At 43.0% G+C, this 20,568-nt stretch overlaps 1 protein-coding gene across 1 annotated transcript in view; it reads left to right on the forward strand.

Moving 5' to 3' along the window:
- The first annotated feature begins 8,196 nt into the window (after positions 1-8,196).
- MAP3K4 (mitogen-activated protein kinase kinase kinase 4) overlaps positions 8,197-20,568 on the forward strand; it is a 94,879-nt gene continuing 82,507 nt past the window's right edge. The window contains exon 1 of the mRNA XM_015414653.1: positions 8,197-8,441. Within this exon, the coding sequence (XP_015270139.1) occupies positions 8,365-8,441 (77 nt within the window). The 5' untranslated portion in view covers positions 8,197-8,364. The remainder of the gene's footprint in view (positions 8,442-20,568) is intronic.

The following is a 20,568-nucleotide window of genomic DNA, read 5'->3' on the forward strand; positions in this document are numbered from 1 at the left end:
TGGACCTTTTTCTTAACTTTTTTGGTGTTGGCATCCATTTCTTTCACCTTCTCAGCCGTTTGCTCCATTACTTTTAATGACTCAGTCAATTGGAGCTGCTGAGACACCATACTTTGGCTTATTGTTGATAATTGTTGCTTGATGTTAGTCATCTCGTCCAGCAGAGGGCGTAAGGAGTCTGCCAACATTTTTGAGAGCTCAGTGGTCTCTTCCGGTCAAGAGCTAGAAACTGGTTTCACTTTAAAAGTTTGTCTTTGTCTGCTTCCCCGCCATCTTTATGGATTGTTTACTTTTATAAAATTTGCCAGAGTCTCTGAAAATCACCCTTATGCTTGTCCATGCTCTGGTAAGTCTTTCAAAACAGATTTTAATGCTTTTTTCTTCCGCTCCCCCCCTTTAATCGTGCTTTCATTTGTGCATTTGGGAGGGAGCCCTCCCCCACTCGCTTTTTTTTTTAAAAAAATCTCATTTTCACTTTAACCCGACTCACAGTTCATTGTCGGCGTTTCGGCCCGCTCGGAATCTGTTTAATTCACTCGATCTCCGACGCTTGTCCCGGTCAGTGGCTCTGAATCCATTCGACACACAGCGGCAGGACCGTCAGGAGGAGCGCCTCAATTCTCCGGCATCGCGCCGGCGAAGAGGTCACCCCTCAAAAGCCCCATGGCTAGGAGTCTTTTGGCAAGGCTCTGGGGAGGGTTGCAACCCATCGCCCCCCCCCCATCCACTGGTGCACAGATCACATCCCCGGGAGGTCCGGGAGATGCGTCTACCAGCGTGTCGCTTCCGGTCTATGGCCCTCTGAATATTTCTAAGGATGGCACCAGCTTCACCTTTTCAAGCAGTCCATTCCAAAAAGTGTGAGCAACTGCAGAGGAAGCAAATATCCTAATCAATGCCAGGCGGACTACCTTTAGAGAGGGTTATACATAGAATTTGTTTGATTCACATTCCTAAGGGACCTCAGTTTTGATCTAAATTTTTGTGGTACCCAAGCCACAGGGTTGCCAGAAGCCTTCCTCCTCTGGCAGAGGGATTTGGGGGGCATTCCGGGGGTGGACAGGGATGTCGGTGACACACTGACATGTCATCATGTCAGCGACATCAGGGTGATGCTCTACTTTCTGGGTAAAACTCTATGGTAAAAATGGCTACAAACAATAGAGTTTTGCCCAAAAAGTAGAGCATTGTTCCCGATGTCGCTGACATGATGACATCATGTGGGGAATCTGTTTGGGGGCAGGGTTCCCCCACTGGCCAGCTAGTCAGCAGCAGGCTGGCATCTGCAAGAGCAGGGATCTCCTACCCTGACCGGGAACCTGGTAAGCCTACCAAGCCATCTCTGCCTCTCTCACTGGTGCTCACTGCACATTGGACAGTCTGTTTTCTAAGTTCCCAGCAACCCATGCATACCCCATGGAGGTCACCATCCCCTAGTGTCCTCAGAACAAAGCCGTGAGAACCTCATCAAGCACACTTTAAAAGCAAGTTAAAGTCAAATGCTTGCATTGTCTGTGTATGGCCGACAGGACATAGCTGACTCTAAAGGACCACAGGTCAAAAGGCCTGAGTGTTAGTCAATCCTGCCCTTTAACTGGAAGGGGCTTTGCATCAGCAACAGCAATAAACATTCTTATTGGTCAATAACTTCTAAACAGAGTCCAGGTAAACACAAGTCCACAATATGTGAATTTCCAGTATTTGATCAAACTGCCAACTGAAATGGGGGGGGGGAGCTGGGACAGCAGGAAAGCACATAAGACCATGGTTAAATCAAAATCCTTCAATTTCTGAACTGAGCCACCACCTTGCACTTGACAACTGGCTGACTCATCTAGCATACCTAAGTGTATCGTGCCAGAGCTCACTGCCTAAGCTACATGGTGACATTTAGGCCCTACTGGCACAAACCTGATTTGTTCCTGGATATCCACATGGTCTAGACATGATAACTCATAACACAGAAAGTGGGTTACAAAGGTAGAATACAATGCAGTAAAAGGAAGGTAATCCATATCATAAGCATTGCAATAGACTATGATCCTTTATAAAGTGACCCCCTTAGCTGCCATTTCCTTTATAAATATGCCCCACTGAACATTTCAGTTTTGCACATCCTGCAGAATGATAGTATGTTGCTCACAGATGTTATGACCGTTCCTTTAATCATCCCTCCCAAAGGACATGTGGGTCTTCTGTCTGCTCTCTGAATCCTTCCCTGGTACAAGACCTTGATAGCTGCTGAATGTATAGCACCCTCCATTTCCTTAGCACCTTCACTGGGTTTTTGGAGGCGGGGTCCTCTTCTCCTGAACTCAATCTCTTTGTTCCAGTGCTATGTTCCTGTCTATCAGGATGCTGAGTGGCTCTGGCATGCCCCATAGCCTTTGTAATCCTGCTCAGTTAGGAATTATGTTGCTTCTGAATTACACATACACATGAAGCCTATGATCCTAGACCCTGAATTGGAGGACTACAGGTCTTGTTGTTGTTGTTCAGTCGCACAGTCGAGTCCGACTCTTCACGACCCCATGGACAAGATCTCGCCAGGCCCTCCTGTTTTCCGCCGTCCTCTGAAGTTTGCTCAATTTCATGTTCGTTGCATCGATGACACTGTCTAACCATCTCATCCTTTGCCATCCCCGTCTTCTTTGACCTTCAATCTTTCCCAGCATCAGGGTCTTCTCCAGTGAGTGCTCCCTTCTCATTTGGTGGCCAAAGTATTTGAGCTTCAGTTTCATTATCTGGCCTTCCAGGGAACAGTCAGGGTCGATTTCTTTTAGGATTGACTGATTTGATCTTCTTGCAGTCCAAGGGACTCTCAAGAGTCTTCTCCAGCACCATAGTTCAAAAGAATCTATTCTTCGGCGCTCGGCCTTCCTTATAGTCCAACTCTCACAGCCATACATGACTACTGGGAATACCATTGCTTTGACCATGCGGACTTTTGTTGGCAGGGTGATGTCTCTACTTTTTATCATGCTGTTTAGGTTCGCCATCGCTTTCCTCCCAAGGAGCAGGCGTCTTTTAATTTCATGGCTGCTGTCACAGTCTGCGGTGATCTGGGATCCCAGGAACGTGAAGTCTGTCACTACTTCCACGACTTCCCCTTCTATTTGCCAAGGAGTGATGGGGCCGGATGCCATAATCTTAGGTTTTTTGATGTTGAGCTTCAAGCCCACTTTTGCGCTCTCCTCTTTGACCCTGAGCAAGAGGCTCTTTAGGTCCTCTTCATTTTCTGCCATTAGAGTGGTATCGTCTGCCTATCTGAGGTTGTTGATCTTTTCCTCAGCAATCTTAATTCCCACTTGTGATTCATCCAGGCCAGCATTTCGCATGATGTACTCTGCATATCTATTAAATAAGCAAGGTGACAATATACATCCTTGTCATACTCCTTTTCCTATGCTAAACCAATCAGTTGTTCCATATCCGGTTCTAACTGTCGCTTCTTGACCCTTCTACAGGTTTCTCAAGAGACATGTGAGGTGGTCTGGTACTCCTATCTCTTTAAGGACCTGCCATAGTTTGTTGTGATCCACACAGTCAAAGGCTTTAGCATAGTCAATGAAGTAGATGTTTTTCTGGTACTCTCTTGCTTTCTCCATAATCCAGCGAATGTTCCCTTCATTTAGTCCATTACAATTGGTGCTTCCTTTCCCATTGTTCCACTTTGTGGACTAAATACGCCCATAGCTGAGATTCTCCAGACTCTACCTGTTCTTACAGGACTTCCCACCATTATGTTTCACAGAGGCCAATGTGATCTGATTCCAGCTGGGGAGTTGTTTAGGCCAGAGCACCAGAATAAAAGAGGGATCCAGTAGCACCTTACATACCAACAGAATTAATTCCAGCAAAGTGTTTTGTGAGTCAGAGCTCATTTCATCAGAGGCACTGGTGTATAAATCCATTAGATCAATTTATATACACAACTGAAAGTCATGTGTGGAAGGAGGTCTTTGCAATACCCCCCCCCCCCCTCTGTTGTATATATAAATTGTTCTGGTGGGTTTATATGCAATTCTGTGTGTGCGTGTGCAGGTGGAGAGGAACTGTGAGAATGCGAAGGCTCCATGGGGGCCATGCTGTAGCCCAAGAACTTCAGGACTTCATGAAAACTTCCCCAGAATTGTCCTCCATGGCACTCCCTTCACCATCCTTGCCTTCTCCTCCCACATGTGTGCCAAGTTATTCCCTGCTGTGCGTGAACAACACTCGGAAAGTGCAGAGTTTGAGGTGGAGGAAATGAGGGGGATCATTTGACATCCCACATTAAAAACTGGATAGATTGTTGAAGACCAGGCAGGAGATGAATTATGAGACTGGGGAGCACAAAACATCACTGAACATTCTGTGGCAGGAAATAGCAGTGCTAATCCAAAACCAGCCCTCCTTTCCAATTCCTCACTCATTAGGCTGCCGAGATTTAGATCGTATACTAACTGAAAAGATGTGTCATAAATTTACTTCTACACCCTTAATTCTAGCAGGCAGTATTGCCCCTTCTCCTCCCCTCCTTTCTCTAATGCAGGCATAAAGCACCTTTATAGCTCTGGATTAAATCCAGCCTTCTTGCCTTTTGCACATTGCTTTTTACAGCTTCTTGGTGGCCCCATTTATTTTGTATCTGCGTTTAGAACAGTCCCAGCTCCAATTCTGCATGCAGAGCAGCCCAAGATTCAGTTCTTTTAAGCTGCAGAGTCAGGTTCGGGCCCAAGGCAGATGTATTTTTAAAACACTACTAAGTACATTCTTGGCAAGGGGCCCTAAAAGGTCACATAATGAAGCATACTGATATATCATTATCATTGCTATCATTTATTAAATATTTTTCTATTCTATTTCATCCGGGTGGATTTACAGGGCGGCTTACAGAAACTCTAAAGCGACATGTAAAACAAAGCAATCTAAGACACAGAGAAATCAGTGTAATCTGCCTTGAGTCTCAGTGATAAAGGTGGACTATAAATAAATAAATAAAAAGAGACTCCCTGCAATCTATCTATCAGAAATAGAAACCAAGGGCCCTCTGAAACAAAAGTGTTAAACTTGTGCCAGAAAACCATCACTGTAGGGGCAAGACTGACTTTCCTCAGTAGGAAGTTCCACAAACATGGTGCTTTGACTATTCCGTGTACTCACCAGCAACACTTCAGGTGGTGGGAAAATACAAAGATCTTCTAAACATTGCATGAGTGTCTCGCAGGTTCTTGTGGAGGAGGACAGTCCTTGAACATCCTGGTCCCAGACTATTTAAGACTTTAAAGATTAAAAACAGCATTTTGAATTGGGTCCAGAAAGCAACCCTGAGCTATTGCAAATGACATAGAATTGGAGTTATCCTCATCAACCTGGCAGCTGCACTCTGGATCAGCTGTAGTTTCTGAATTCATTTCAAAAGACAGTCCCAAGTAAAATCTGTTGTAGTCCTGTCAGGATGCAATAAAAGGCAAAGGGGACTGTGGGAAAATCTCCCCAGGCTAGGAAGAAGAGCATTTGTAGATAAACTCCAGCATTAGCAGAAATTCAGTGAAGACCAGCAAATGGTTTGCAGAATGTGAACTCCTGCACGGGATTTGCTAAACTGGTACAAGTTCTTCCTGACCTTGTGTGGAACTGCAGTAATATAAAATGCAGTTCTCAGATACTACATTACCAAAAGTGGTCCTGTTCTGTTCCCCTTCAGTTCTTAATATGTGGGCCTGACTTTTTCCTGAGAACTGAATTTCAGGATAATTGTACATTTCAGGTAGATAATGTTATACTTTATTTCAGAATTTCATCTACTGCTGATTGATGTGTTGAGTGTAATCGGAATAACCAGATCTCAAAAAATCAGGGTCTGACACATCATTTCTCTTCCCCACTCCCATTTTCCAAATATCTAGTCTGATTAAGAGTTCTAGGGAATCAGAAAGCTCGCACACTGTTTTGTGATACTTTGGTTAGTCAGATGACTCTAGACAACTTTTGTGGGGGGTTTTCAATTTATAATTTTTATTTTTATTAACAGTGCAAATTTATAACAGTTTGTACAAATGTAAATATCAAAAGTACAAATATAAAACAAACATGTTACTGTAAACTAAGAGCTTATTTTGATAGAACATTAACTCTACTCTAACACGTTAAATACAGATTTTCCTATCCAACAAAGATCCTTTTATGCATTGAGTTAGTGCTATACTTTTTAAACACTGAGATCTCTAGTTTAAAGAATGCATACAGACAAAATAAAGAACCAAGACATATAAGTAACTTAAAAGAAAGAGTAACAGTGTTTCAGTTCCATTTATGAAATTGGGACCACTGAGAGGAGACAACTTTTGTTTTCATAACTCCTAAGTGCCACATAGAATAAAATTCATGTAAATCAAAATACTCTGACACACAATATATGGCATGAGCCAGAGTGGTGTGGTGCTTAGAGTGTCAGACTGGGATCTTGGAGACCCAAGTCTGAACCCTCATTCTGCCATGGAAGCTTGCTGGGCCAGTCACACACAGCTGAGCCTATCTCATGGAGGACAGGAGAATAATGGAAGCCTCTCTAAGGACCCACTTATGAGAAAGGTGGGGTAGAAATGGAGTAAATCAATATAAAACCTAAAGCTGCCTAATGTATATTTTGTCAGAAATCAGATTTTGCAGAAGAAATCCTGGTCAGTTGAGGAGTGATTCTATAAACAGGTATTTAGCATCATCTTCTTTGTTAAGCTATCTTTCATCAGGCTTGCAAATAATTCCATAGAAATTACTAGCCCACAAACATGTTTAACAGCTTACCCACACATATCTATATTGGTCATTTGTGGCCTAAAGAAAGCCATTAACTTTTGTAAAGCTTCTAGTCATCCAGAAGAGATTCTTACCACAGACGATAACTGTTTACAACCTTATGTCATGCCTTGATTCTTAGAAACCTCTCATGGGCTTGTGTACCTTTTATAGGTGTTAGATCATCAATATGCAGGGATGAAGAAGCTGTACTGGGTAAAGGAAGGAGAGGTATGGTAACACCGAAGCAAGGATTTGTTTAAGTGCATAATTGCTTAGTGAGTTTAGTACAAAGTAGGAAAAGCAGTACCTTTGATGATACTAATTTCTACTGGTGAACTGCCAATTTTGGATGTTTTAATCCTGCATTTTACTTCAAGGACAAAGGCTCACACAGTGTAAAGTATCACTTGACATAATGTTTGCTATTCATACCCTGGGATTGATACAGTAACTATCAGGAAGCAGTCATTTTCTTTGTATCCTTCTTTGCCAATTGTGGTTTTTCTCCACAATCTTGACAGCAGAACTGGTTCAGTGTGTGTTAGCAGGGGAAAAGTAAACCTGACTCGGAAAAACTGGAGAGAAAGTGGAGAGATGTAGCATGGGCAAATCTTTCATCTCCAATTTAAAAAAACATAGGAAATGTACGGTGCCTCATTCTGGAGCGAGAACCAAATAACCTTTCTGAGGGATGTTGACTTTTCCTGGTCTGCACACCACAGCTTGGGTATATACAAGCCCTCCCAGTCACTTATGGGACACCTATATGTAGACATCCCCATAGAGAAGCAGAGTGCGTGAACAGGCATTTCAGGGATATGGTTGGTGAACAATTCCTTCACGTGCTTCTCTGATGGCCGCGCTCCCCGGGATTGTTCTGGTTCAGTGCTGGGATTATGGGAAGGAGGATTGCAGTGAAATCCCTTTGAGCATCACTGTGGCCATCGTCACCGCTTAATCCACCCCCAGTGCCAAATTGCTCTTCTTAACGCTGAGATAACCCCGAGAGAGCTTTCTCTGCAGGATGAGGTATGTAACCAGCATGCGAGACGCTGATGCTATAATAACAGCCATACTGTAGAAATGACGCACGATGGGGTTGAATCATGACCTGTAAGGGAGAGGAATCCCCACAGGAGTAGAATTTCAACCCTCCTTCGGAAACATTGTTGCTGCCGCCGCCTCCGTTCGTCCCGCCCTTCCTTTTCTTCTTCGGAGCGCTCAGCAGCTGCAGGCAGGCAGCAGGCACAACTTTCGGCTCGCCTCGCCGCCGCCTCCCCTCCCTTCCGGGTGCCACCCCACTCCATTCTTTCACCAGAGGACCGGCCGAGAGCGCCTGTGGCTCACTTTTGTCCCTAGACGCTCTCCGTACTACCGATGCTCCCGGCTTCACTCCTCTCGGAGCCTCTTTTCAAGATGGCGGCCGCAAGGCTGGCTCTGCGCGGCCGGGTTTCTGCAGCCGGGTAGCCGGTGACACTCGTTGGCCTCCGCTTCTGGACCTCCTCCGCGCCCCCGCGGTCTCGTCTCCGGCCAGGGCTGCAGAAAGGGTCCCACCGATGCGATGCCTGTCTCGGTGCATGCATGAGAGACGCCACAGTCGCCTCCTCCGCTGCTGCCAGAGCTATGGAGGAGCCGGAGCGCAGCTCTTCGGCCAGCAGGTCAGATATCGGCGGGGGTTGCCGAAAAGTAACACATTGATCGTGTGTGGAGAGAGGGAATGTCAGATTCTTTCTGGGCCCCCCTCTCATTCCCGCTTCCGTTTGCACTTGCCCTGAGGTCTTTGCCTCTTAGGAGGCTTCCTCCCCTTGACAATAGGCTCCGCTGATGCAGCTTCCGCCTGCCCTACTGCTCTGCAAGAGTCCTTTTTGTGGATGCTGGTTTAGCTGGAAAAATTAGGGAGGGAATGAGGGTGGCTGGTTGTTTGGTGCCATGCTTCATCATCAGTACTGCTAGCGTCGACTTTGCACTCTCTGGAGCTGCAGCTCGCGACCCTCTTTACTTTCGAGTAGTCCCATTAATTTTGGGAAGCCTTGGGAAAGGCTGGATTACAGCTTCAGTGGTCTCATTCGTGGGCTCAGAAAGCACTCCTTACAAAAAGATGAGAGAACGAACCATGTTCCAGATCTTGAAATACAGTGTAGTGGTGCAGAGGAGCATCTGGAAAACTGTTGGCGTTTAAGGAACAATTGTTAAATTATGAAACTGATCCATACACATTGTGTGCTATACTGTTTTTTTCCCGGCCCCAGAAGAACCCTTTGAACATCTTTATCCGTGGCAGAAGGGAAAAGCAAAAATTTTCCTATGTGATGTTATTCATACCCAGGAGTAAATCCTAGTGCACTTGTGTCCATGGGAATACAATGTGTTTTGGACTGTAGCCTAAGTTTCTCTCTTCTGTGAGACCTCTCATGGCATCTGTTGCTGCTTCACTTTTCTTCCCTAGAGGAGAAAGTTGTGAAGACAATAATTTTCTGATGGTTGTGGCAGATGGTTGCTGCAGTTGTGGGGATAACAGTAGCTTGATTATGAGGCTTTTTACATAATTTACTTTAAGTGTGTGATCATTAAAGCATAGATTGCATAAATATACAGTTGAATTTTTCAGTTTCACAGTGTTGAAACAGAGTTTGGTGAGAGATGGTAGCTAATTCGGAAAGAAAAAAATATGCATAAATGATGCTGAACTTTTTCCCAAATGAAAAAGGGCTGCCATGATCTCTGCCTTTTGCATTGCTTACAAATTAATGAGGCGTAACTGTGCTAGTTGCATCTAAAACAATAGAGTCTTGTGACACCTTAAGGGGTAATAAATGTGTTGTGTATAATAAATGTATTCTTCTGTTGCTAGATCAGAGTGGAGCTAGCAGTTGTAGTTTGGGTATTTCTAACAGAGATCTTGTGGGCTGCCTCATAAAATCAGGTTGCCTCAGTGATTTTCTTCTTCTGCTGCTGCACTTGTAAGTGATGCAATAGATTGAGTTCACAGAAGAAAAAAGTCTTATATAAAAGTGTTACTGTTAAGACCCCCCAACTGCTTCTTGAATGTGTTCACATTCAGATTCATTCCAAATAAAAGTTATGCCACCTTTGGGAAAAAAGGGGGATTATAAATACAATAAATTGTTTAACTCTCTCATTCAGTGTTCTGCTTGTTCATAAGTTTGTTTGTTGTGTGATTCACATCATTTACCACTGAGGTATTAGAATGAAATTATTATATGCATGCAGATCACGGTCGTACATTTCAAGTTTGAATAACAGTTTGATGCTCTCGCGGTTTCGTATGGGAGGAGAAAATGCAAAATACAATGCGATGTTATACTTGAAGAGTGAGACATCCTAATGACGGTGAAAATTGTTGTGTGTATTGAGAACACAATTCTGACATTTAATTTTGACATCCAAATTGACCCCCTGCTTGCATTCTATTGGGGTGCTGCCGGTGATGTGAACAACTAGATGCTTCCTCTGAAAGTATGGAATCTCACACTGTGGTATACCAGTTTGTTTTAAGTTTCCCCCCCATCTAGTCTCAAGGGCTCAGGACAGTGTCTTCTGTTCTTATCTTGCACTATCCACTGAACAGCCAGGTGAGAGAGATTAAGCTGGGTGATGATGGCTTGCCAAAGGCCACAGTGAGTTTTTGTACATCATCAGGGAAATGAACCTGCATTTCTAATCCTAGGATCAGTTAGGCTTGCCGAAGCTTAATGCAGCTTCAGGTAAAGTTTGGTATATGTCGGGGGTTGATTTTAAGAACAGTCTTCTCATTTTTGTATGCAGTTTATATGGTTGCAGTCTTCATGTGATTGTTGCATCTTGCATTGCTGAACTGATAACCACATGGACACTTGTTGGGATTGGCCTTTAGAAATGGGAATGGAAGTAGTTGCATAGGTGTGATGCCTTCAGATTTCCAGCTGACTGTCAGACTACTGCATAACTCTCAGTAATTCCCAAGTAATTATTTCTGTTGCTTAGATAACATCCTGTTGATTCATTCTACTTCTCACCATCAGGCATTCAGGAAATGCCTGCCTTTAAACACCTAGCAGTAAAAGGTATGGATCACAAATGAAGAAGCTCAATTTCAGCAGCTGGAAAGGAAAGGTAGATCTACATTTACAAGACCCTTCTTGTATTGATAATGAAAGTGCTCTTTGATCAGTACCCAAAAGGACGTTCCTCTAGAATATTGGAGTCTATTGAATTCTACTTGTGGCAATAAAGCATCTGACACTGATTGTCTGAGGGAGTGTGCTTAGGGAACAGTGCTGTCAGAATATTTACAGTCTACATTCTGTGAGTGAAGGGAAAGTTGTCAGTTGCCTGGACTTCCTCACACAGGTTATGTAGACAGAACTAGCTTTGTACAAATATCTGAGGATTGCAAATAGATTTTAGGGTGCAGGAAAGGAGACAAGGTGACTGAAGGAAGGGTGCAGAGAAGGCTTAAGAAGAAAGGGTGAAAGAAAGGTAGATGAAGGGCAGAGGAGATTGGAATTCAGGCAAGAATCAGTTCTAAAGACATTTTACAGTTTTTATGGTCACGAGAAGCTATGCATTAAAGAGAGAGAGAGGCAGGAGTTCTAGGGAGCCTAGCCAAGAGAAGGTTTGCCTTAAGGAAATGGAACGTGGTGGGCAAGCGCTTGAAAAGCAGAACTTAAGGAAACATGGTGGCTGAAACACAGAAGAGAGGAGGCAAGAAGAAAGCAGGACTCAGTCATAGGATCTAGGAAAAAAGAGGCTGCTGTATACTGTTGTTAGGCAGGAAAGCGGTAAGAACAAAGCTGCAAAGACCCACCATAGACTCCCAGACAAAGATTCCTTATGAGTCCCCCTTCTCACACTGTTGGTTTTAAAATATCCTGATCCTAATTTGCATGTTGTAATGCCACTGTGCCATAAAACTCTAAGCTTTCTACCTGGGTGTCTCATAATAGGCAGAATAATTAAAACAATGACACTGTTCAGGTGTCATGAACTTGATGGGCACAAACCTGATTAATAGTCATGTTTGCATGTTTCCTCCCTCCTTTCATGCACATGGCATGGTTGAAGATATTCATGCTTCAGAAGTCTTCTGATTAACTTGTCATGATGTCTGAATGCAGGTGCTTGGAATAGTTGGATTTGGTTTCTTTCCAACAAGCCAACTTCTGAACCACAAAGAAGATGCTAAAACTTAGTGTGGTAGTATGTTTTATTGAATAAGTGTGTCAAAAAGTCTATATTCAGAACACGCAGCACAGCTCGTTATGAACACGGGAAGCTTATGTTTTGCATTGTTAAGTTCTTAATGCTACTCAGATGGTGCTGGTTTTACATAGTATGTTCATTTAAGTAGGTTTTCTTATTTCTAAGCTTTGTTATGTAATACAGAAATTTTGACCCCAATATTAGATTTAGCAACTGTGTAGTAACCAAATGCATTTGTACCATGTAGCTTAATTCTAAGCATGTTTACTCAAAAAAGAAGTCCCACTGAGTTCAGCAGAATCTACTTCCGAGTCTGTATACTAGGAAAGGAACCTTACAGTGCAATCCCATCAGCTATTGATCTGATATAAAGCCGCGGATCTAAATGGGCTAAGAGTGAAGTAACAGTGCACTGTTAGTAAGGCAAGTGATGAAGATCAGGTTAGGTCTTATTTCTGAAAATCTCTGATTACCAGCACACTCTTGCACCCTTTGTTGTGTCACTCACCACTAGTGGGATGTAGCTGTTCCAAGGGTCCTATGCAAAGTGAGAATATGCAAAGAGTCATGTTGAATCAGACTAAGAATTCATCTGGCTAGCATTCATCCTTTTTGGAAAACCATAAACAAGTTTAATAACAATTTTGTTTGCTCCAGCAATTAATGTGACCTCTGAACGTGGAGCTTCTGGTTAACTCTAGCAATCAATAAGCGTCTGCTTATTATTAATTTTAGAAACTGCTCGTAGCCAAAAATGTTTGAAACTAGATGATGTTATCACCCAAATATTTCCAGATCTCCCATATGAAATCTCCCCCCCCCCACTACAAACTACAGGAATAGGGACAGGGGGACATCTAACTAAGAATACAAAGCTAAACAAGGATCTAATACTCTACAAATGCTTATTTCAATGTTCCCCTTAGTTTTCACTCAATCAAGATGAAGGGTGAGATTATTTTTTAAAAATCAGTATAAACAGTATCAGTCAAAATAAGTGGGTTATGGTATTTTACGCTTAGTAGTATAAGTCTTTCAACGTCCACATTTATTTCTTCTTTTTCCCTTTACACCTTATCATAGTCCCAGCGGGCTTTAAGAAGTTTGGGGGGCAGCTGCTCCCATATCAGATTCTCATCCCTCTTCTGAGGAACTGTTCGATGAGCTGGTAGAATTTCCCGATCAGTTTTCACTGCTGTCGATCTCTGCGTTGTTGTCCTCCACTTTCTCTTCCTCTTCCTCAGTTTTTTTATGTTTCTCCAAAAATGCTTTAGCTTTTGCAACAGAGTCTATCTTTTCTTTATTATCCTTAAAGTTGAAGATAAGTCCCTCTGGTATCATCCATCTGTAGGGAGTGGAGTTTTTCTGTTAAAAAGTTGTCAGTTTCTTATATTGTTGTTTCCTCTTATCTCAAATGGAATGTCTTTCAAAATTCTTATGCCTTTTCCTTTGATTTTTAGAGTAATTCCATTAGTCGCTTTAAGAATTGCATCTCTAATAGATCTCTTGAAGAATTTCACAAATATTTCACCAGGCGGATTGTTTTTCTTGATGTAGACCGGATATGACCGATAGACCACATCCATCTCGCTTTGAGATCTACTGCAGGTGCCAGCAGTTCACTCAAAGTCTCCTTGAGATTTTCATCTTTTTGCTCTGGAATACCCTGAAATCTCAGGCTATATGAAGATTTTTTCCATTTGGAGTAATAATAGTTGTTGTTTCTCAGAGTCTTTTGTTTTTTCCACTGCCTCCAGCCTCTGCTTCAACTCTTTTGTCTTATCATCAACTTCTTCCAATGATTTAGCTGTTTTTTCTGCTTTTGCATTGGTTTCTTTCAGATGTTTTTGGAGAGATTCAAAGTTGTTATTGAGCTGAGTCATCTGATACAGTAGAGGGTGCAACGCAGTAGCCAACATATTAGAGAAGTCTATTGTTGCTTCCAACTTGGAAGCTGATGCTGCTGAGCAGGCAGTTCTGGAAGAATGTCTCACTTTCAGCACCATTTTTCAGCCCACTGTGAGATTGTTTACTTTAAGAAGAAGTTCAATAAAGTCTCTAAGAGTTTGCAAAATCTCGCTCTTAGTCCATTCTCCACTCTATTTAGGCTATATAATGCTTTTTAAACAGCTTATCTCCCTCTGCCTCTTAAAATTGCTTTTTTCTGTCCCAGGGTGAGACCAGCTCCACCCCCTCCGCTTTTAACTTTGAGGTTTTTGGTGGAGATTGCCTTGAAAGTTTGCCTGATTTAAAGTCGCAAGAACTCACACTTCATCGGTAGCTTGCTTGGAGAAGGTAGGGAAGCCTTCAAATGCTAGATCGTTTGTTCGCTCGTCCTGGTGTACGCCTCTGATGCCATTGCTGGTCTCGCAGCAGTGGGACCTCTTGGGGCAAAGAGGAGCCTCAATCCCTTGGCATACGCCTTGGGAGCGGCACCTCTCGTGGCCCAGGCTACGGGCCACCTACAAGGGCCCTGGGGGGCCTGAATCAAGTGGTCCCCCTGTCTGCTACGATCCAAATCACGCCCATCGGAGCTTGATAGGACGTTCCGTTCTTGAGTCACCAAAACCAGAAGTCCTCCCATATGAAATCTCGACTGCTCGAAGAAATATGCGTTCAGTGGTACAGAGACTAATAGAACTAAAAATACCATATCGGTGGTTACCCAAGGGGGAAGGACTTGGACAGCCCATGATGTACCTTTGGGAGAGGAAATGATTATGGTTATTATGCAGGCTGCCAGTGGCTCATAGGACTAGACTTGATAAGGATGCAAAATAGGCAGTGCTGGAATAGAAACTTTTGTTTAAATTTAAGTTGGGATATTGCACAATTCAGGTAAGACTGTATGGGGAAGATCCCTAGCCTGCCAATGGCGAGTCTCTTTAAGGGACTTCTTTGGGGAACCAAAGATTCCAGAGCGGGCAGCATGTCCTGAAGATTAATATTAGAAAATAAAAATTTTGGTGTTCAGCATTAATTCTTGCTTTCCTTTCATCGTAATAGTTATATAATAAAATTATACATTAGAAGTGTAAAGAAATAAATCAACAAATAATAATTAATATCAAGTAAAAAATTAATATGGGGTCAAGGGGGTTAAGAAAAACAAAAGATGTATGAAATGTATAATGATATATTTTCAGAACGTAGAATTAAGTTTGTGGGAACGTTCCCAAATGGATTATAAAGATAGGACAAAAGATATATTATAAATCAATCCAATTTGGGCATATTGTAGGTTATCTTTGATAAATTAGTTTAAATGTTATTCCTTCCTTTGTTATGACATTTTATATAAAGTTGTATTATGGGAATTAAAAGCAAAATAAAATATTTAAAAAATAAGCCTCTGCTCCACAATTTTATCTCATCTCCTGTTAAAACTATCTGAGCCAGTGGCATCCTCATATAGTATTAACTTTTATATAGTAAGTTAATTTTGCATTATGTCAAGAAATATTTTAATCTTTCTGTCCTGATTGTATTATCAGTCAATTTCCTTGCAGGACTTCAAATTCTAGTATTCAGTAGTGATGTGGGGTTCCTAGAAACATTTGAATTGGAAAATTTTCCTATTCAAATCAATCATTTAAATAATGTTAGCAAAATTTAAATATTAGCAAAAGGAGACAAACAAACCATTTACTACCACTGGGATTTGCCCGTGCTTCATATCCCACATTTAGCCCATATAACATGATTAATTTGCTGCACAGCAGCCCTGACAACTATAAATAAACAGACTATGGCCCCTGTCACACGGGCAGGAAACTGCAGAGGAGAAGTGTGGCTGTTTGCCCCGGGGCAAACTAACATGCAGTAAAGCGATCAGACCTACTGTGGAGGTTCTGTGGAGGTTCCATGGCAAGGGAGAGGTGCCGATCACAACACACGCCTGCGCGCAATGAAGAAGCGCGCGGCGCGGCGAACTGGTTTTCTTTTTTGTGTACACTACAAATGCGCATGCTCCGTTGGGTGCGTGTGCGCGTCCACGGAGACGTGGGGGGAAAAAAAACCCTTTTCCGCAAGGGGACATGGGCGGGCGCCGGATACCACCGGAAACGCGATCAGACGCCCGCCCTTGCCCCGCAGTTTCTGGAAACTAGTACCTCCAAGGTACTAGTTTTTTGCTGCGCTTTTTCGGCAGGAAGCCTCAGTTGTGCCACGGAAGCGCTACACTTCCCAGATGTGCTGGTGAGATCGCGACCGGAAACTCCGCTTGTCTTCCATATCTCTTGCATGGCTAATGTTGCGTGTGACCGCAGCCTATATTTACTTTTGTGGGGTAGAAAATTTTCCACAGAAAAATATACCATCAGAACAATTTCTGCCCCAGATCCCTGGTATTCAGTACACCTGTGCCATGTAAGTTCCATTTCCCAGGACATGGACAGCAAAGCTCGCTACTGTGATCGAATATGGAGTGGTGCTGAATGGTGCAGCAGATGAAGGAGTCATTGACAAAAAGAACGTAGTCTCAGCATAATAATTGCATACTGGGGAGTGTTAGTCGCCAAGAAGGGCTAACTGAGCAATAAATACAGCTAAGATTGGAACAACACGTTTGCATAGCAGCAAATTGGTGTACAGATAATAAGAGTTAACAACAGATGTGAGAACTATGTTTGAGTCCAGTGGCACCTTTGGTGTGGTGGTTTGGTGTAGTAGTTAAGTGTGTGGACTCTAATCTAGCAGAACCGGGTTTGATTCCCCACTCCTTCACTTGCCATAGTTCTGTCAGAGCTGTTCTTTCAAGGACAGTTCTGGAAAGAGCTCTCTCAGCCCCACCTACCTCACAGGCTGTTTGTTGTGGGGAGGGGAAGGGAAAGGAGTTTGTAAGCCGCTCTGAGACTCTGAGTTAAGGGCGGGGTATAAATCCAATCTCCTCCTCCTCCTTCTTCTAAGACCAATGAAGTTTAATTCTGGGTATAAGTGAGAATGGAGTGACTTGGCATGTGTAGTGAGATAAGAAGCCAATATCTCTGTTAAGCTTTGGGGGTTCCATTGTCCTGTTGTAATACCTTGTAATTCAACAATCTCCCATTCTAGTCTGTTTCTGAAATTCCTATGCCATAAAACAGCTGCTTTGAGGTCTCCCATTGAGTGCCCTGTAACTAATTTTGAGCTCTACCTATACGTAACATTTGAGGAAATCTGTTTCCACATATCTAAGGAGTACATTATCTACATATGCTAAGTCTGTCAGTTCTTGCTTATACCCAGAATTGAACTTTGTTGGTCTTGGAGGTGCCACTGGACTCAAACTCAATTCCCATATCTGTTTGTTAACTCTTGTATTTGTATGCTAATTTACTGCTACTCACAGATTTTACCAACTGCTGTAACCCAATCTCAGCTATAATTACCCAGTTACTTATGCATCTTAACTATAACTATCCCTTCCTGGCAACTGACTGCCCCACCTATATCTAATGGTTAAGGACATCTTGTTTCACTGTATCTGAAAAAGTGTGCATTCACACATGAAAATGTATACCTTGAATAAAACTTTGTTGTCTTAAAGGTGCCACTAGACTCAAACTTTGTTCTATTTTTCATTGAGTTGGATTTAGTGGTCCATCAGTGGAAGGCACTGATGGATGTGAATCCTCCCCATTTTCCCCTCCCCCCCAGGAAAGTTTATTTCGGGGGGGGGGGTGTTCAAGGACCCGCATGGGTTAACAGCTACACAGTTCAAGAGGTTACAGTGGGAAGGAAGAAGGTGATGAGGATGAAATGGCCTTTCCTGCCTCTGTCACTGGAGATCCATAGACAGAATAGGAAGAAGGAAATGATTTCGCCTTCCTCATTGCAGTCCATCAGCCCATGTAACTATTTACTTTGTGAGGAAATAAAAGTTCCTAGGGTCAGAAAGGACATTTGTGGGAGGGAAAAGTGGTGAAGATCCATAATCCATTGATTTTTGTACAACCACAAAATGAAATGTGGGTAGTTGGAAACAGGAACTAAAATGCTATATTTGGAATAATCAAACATTTGAGCTCACAGTAAAGCAAGTAGGTTACACAGATCCCCAGCCTCTGGATTGTAGTTCTCCCCAGAATTACAATTCATCTCCAGACTGCAGAGATCAGTTCCCCTGGAGAAAATGGCAGCTTCAGAAAATGGATTCTATGAAATTACATCCCCACTGAGCTGACAGCTGGAGGACCCTTTAAATTTTGCAGGGGGGAGGGAGAGGGGCGGCTGCGGGCCACGTGCCTGAGTTCCAAGCTGCATTGCCGCAGGGCCCCGTTGTCTGGAAGCATGTAAAGCAAGGGGTTTCAAACTCATTTGTTATGAGGGCTGGATCTGACATAAATGAGACCTTGTTGGGCCGGAACATGTGTATCATAAAATGTAATGCCAGGTAGTGGAGATATAAACTTTATAAAGGACACAAACACAAAGGGTGTTTTTTTTACTTAAAATAAAAACATGCTTAAAACATTAGCACTCTTGCAATATTTTGTTTATTTAACAGTGTCTGACACCTCTTGCTCTGAATTATTGCATCAAAATGTCTGTGCTGTTGCAATCTTGAGTATGCTGTTCAGGTATGTATCTCTAAGCTGCAAACCTATATTGACGCAGCAGCAGAACTCGAAGAAGAAGCAGAAGACAGCCAGTTCCACTGTGGGCCTGATAGAAGCCCTCCGGGGGCCTGATCTGGCCCCCAGGCTGCATGTTTGACACCCCTGACTTAAAGGGTCCCTTTAAGTGCTTCTGGCTGGCCGGGAATGGTCCTGCATGCCTGGAGATTGGGTGAGCAGGGCCAGTCCGTGCCGGCCAGAAGTACTTAAAAGAACCCTTGAAGTGCATAATATTAGCAATCCCATGCCTACTAGAGAATCAACTAACTCTTTGCCCAAGATTCTACAATTCTGGAGACCAGCAGAAAAGCCCACTCAGGAAACCCTTGGATGGAAAGAGTTACATACTGCCTTCCAGTTTTCCAACAGCAGAATCTCCTTTTTTACTTCTACCCAAGATTGGATTAGAATGGAAAAACTGGTACCTCTGCTTTTTGCATTTACCCGCCATCTCATGAACAAACAACTCACCTATTTGCATAGGATTATGGGACAAAAAAATCACCAATTATATATATATCCCTGAAGACAGGGTAGCTTTATTTATTTTTTTTACACCTACAAAACTACAGAAAATAGAAATGGGAGGGGGGAAAAATAAAAAACCCTGGGGTACAAGACAGCAAATAAAAAAGCCCACACTATGTCTAAAAACCCAAGAAAGGAAGGTCATTAACAGTTAATATTCAGTTAGTCATAAAAATAATAACTTTTCATTTAAGTCAATGAATTCAAGAGTTAGTGAGTCCGTTTTAGTAATTATCTATTTTCTTTTTTTAATGTGCACAAAGTTTCTTTCATCTTCTTCTTCAGTTGCGGGTCTTTAACTTCCAAAGAGTTACTTGGGTCCCCTTAGCCACAAATCATATGCATCTCTGGCCGTGCCACCCTCTGCTCCTCCTGGGTCTCCGTCCATCTCTTCCAGAGTGTCTGCTTGGCCCCCTCCGTCTGGCTGTTCTTCCCTTTTCGATCCATGAAACTGCTTCAACCATTCTTCCGCTTTAAAAACCGAGTCAATTTTCTCCCTTTTGTCCTTATACTTGAACACGACACCTTCCGGGAAATTCCAGGAATACGGAATCTGGTTGATCTGGAGGATTGAAACAAGTTCCTTGTAGGCTTTTCTTTTCTGTCGAATCTCAAATGGGGTGTCCTTTAGGACCCTGATAGTTGTTGCTCCCAGCTGCAGGGGGTTGGCTGCTGTCGCTCTGAGAATATAATCTCTCACCTGCCTTCGGAGAAACTTGACAACAATCTCGCCCAGTAGATTATTTTGCTTAATATACTTAGAGTAGGATTGATAAACCACCTCGATCTCTGCTTCCGCTTCTACCGATGAGCTGCCGAGCGCCGAAGCGATTAGCTCTGCTATCACTTTCTTCAAGTTTTCTCCTGCCGTTTCAGCCACCCCCTGAAATCTGAGAACCTTGTTAGCTTTTTCCATTTGTAGATTTAACAATCTCCTTTCTTGGAGATCTTGTCTTTGTTCCAACAGGCCAACCTTCTTTTTCACCTTTTTGGTATCGTGCATTGTCTCTTTAAGTTTTTCATCTGTTTGAATCGACTTTTTAACCAGCTCGGCAATCTGTTGTTGTTGCTTTGCCAAATTCTAATTGGATGCAGTCATCTGTTGGTTAATACCATCGAGTCTTTCGTTTATGGGCCGGAGCAGCTCCGATAGCATGGAGAACATGTCTCCTTCCTCAATCCTCGGACTTTGACCTCCCCGCCCAACTTGTCTCACTGTTTTTCCTCTCGTGCCGGCCATTTTCAACTTTGTTTACACTAAGGAACGCCTTTTCGCCCTCTTTCAAACAACGCAAATTTATCCGCAAAATAGCTAAGTCTTTGGCACACTTTAACACTCTTCTTTTCCCCTCCCCCCCTCTTTCTCTATGTCTCAGTTCAGTTTGTTTACGTCTGGGATTCTCTCCCGACGCCGCTTCTGCTGGGGGGGGGGGGCGATAAATTTTAGAACTTTTTCGCC

Source organism: Gekko japonicus, unplaced genomic scaffold, assembly GCF_001447785.1.
Source record: "Gekko japonicus isolate JY-2015 unplaced genomic scaffold, Gekko_japonicus_V1.1 scaffold993, whole genome shotgun sequence".
Classification (NCBI taxonomy): Eukaryota; Metazoa; Chordata; class Lepidosauria; order Squamata; family Gekkonidae; genus Gekko; species Gekko japonicus.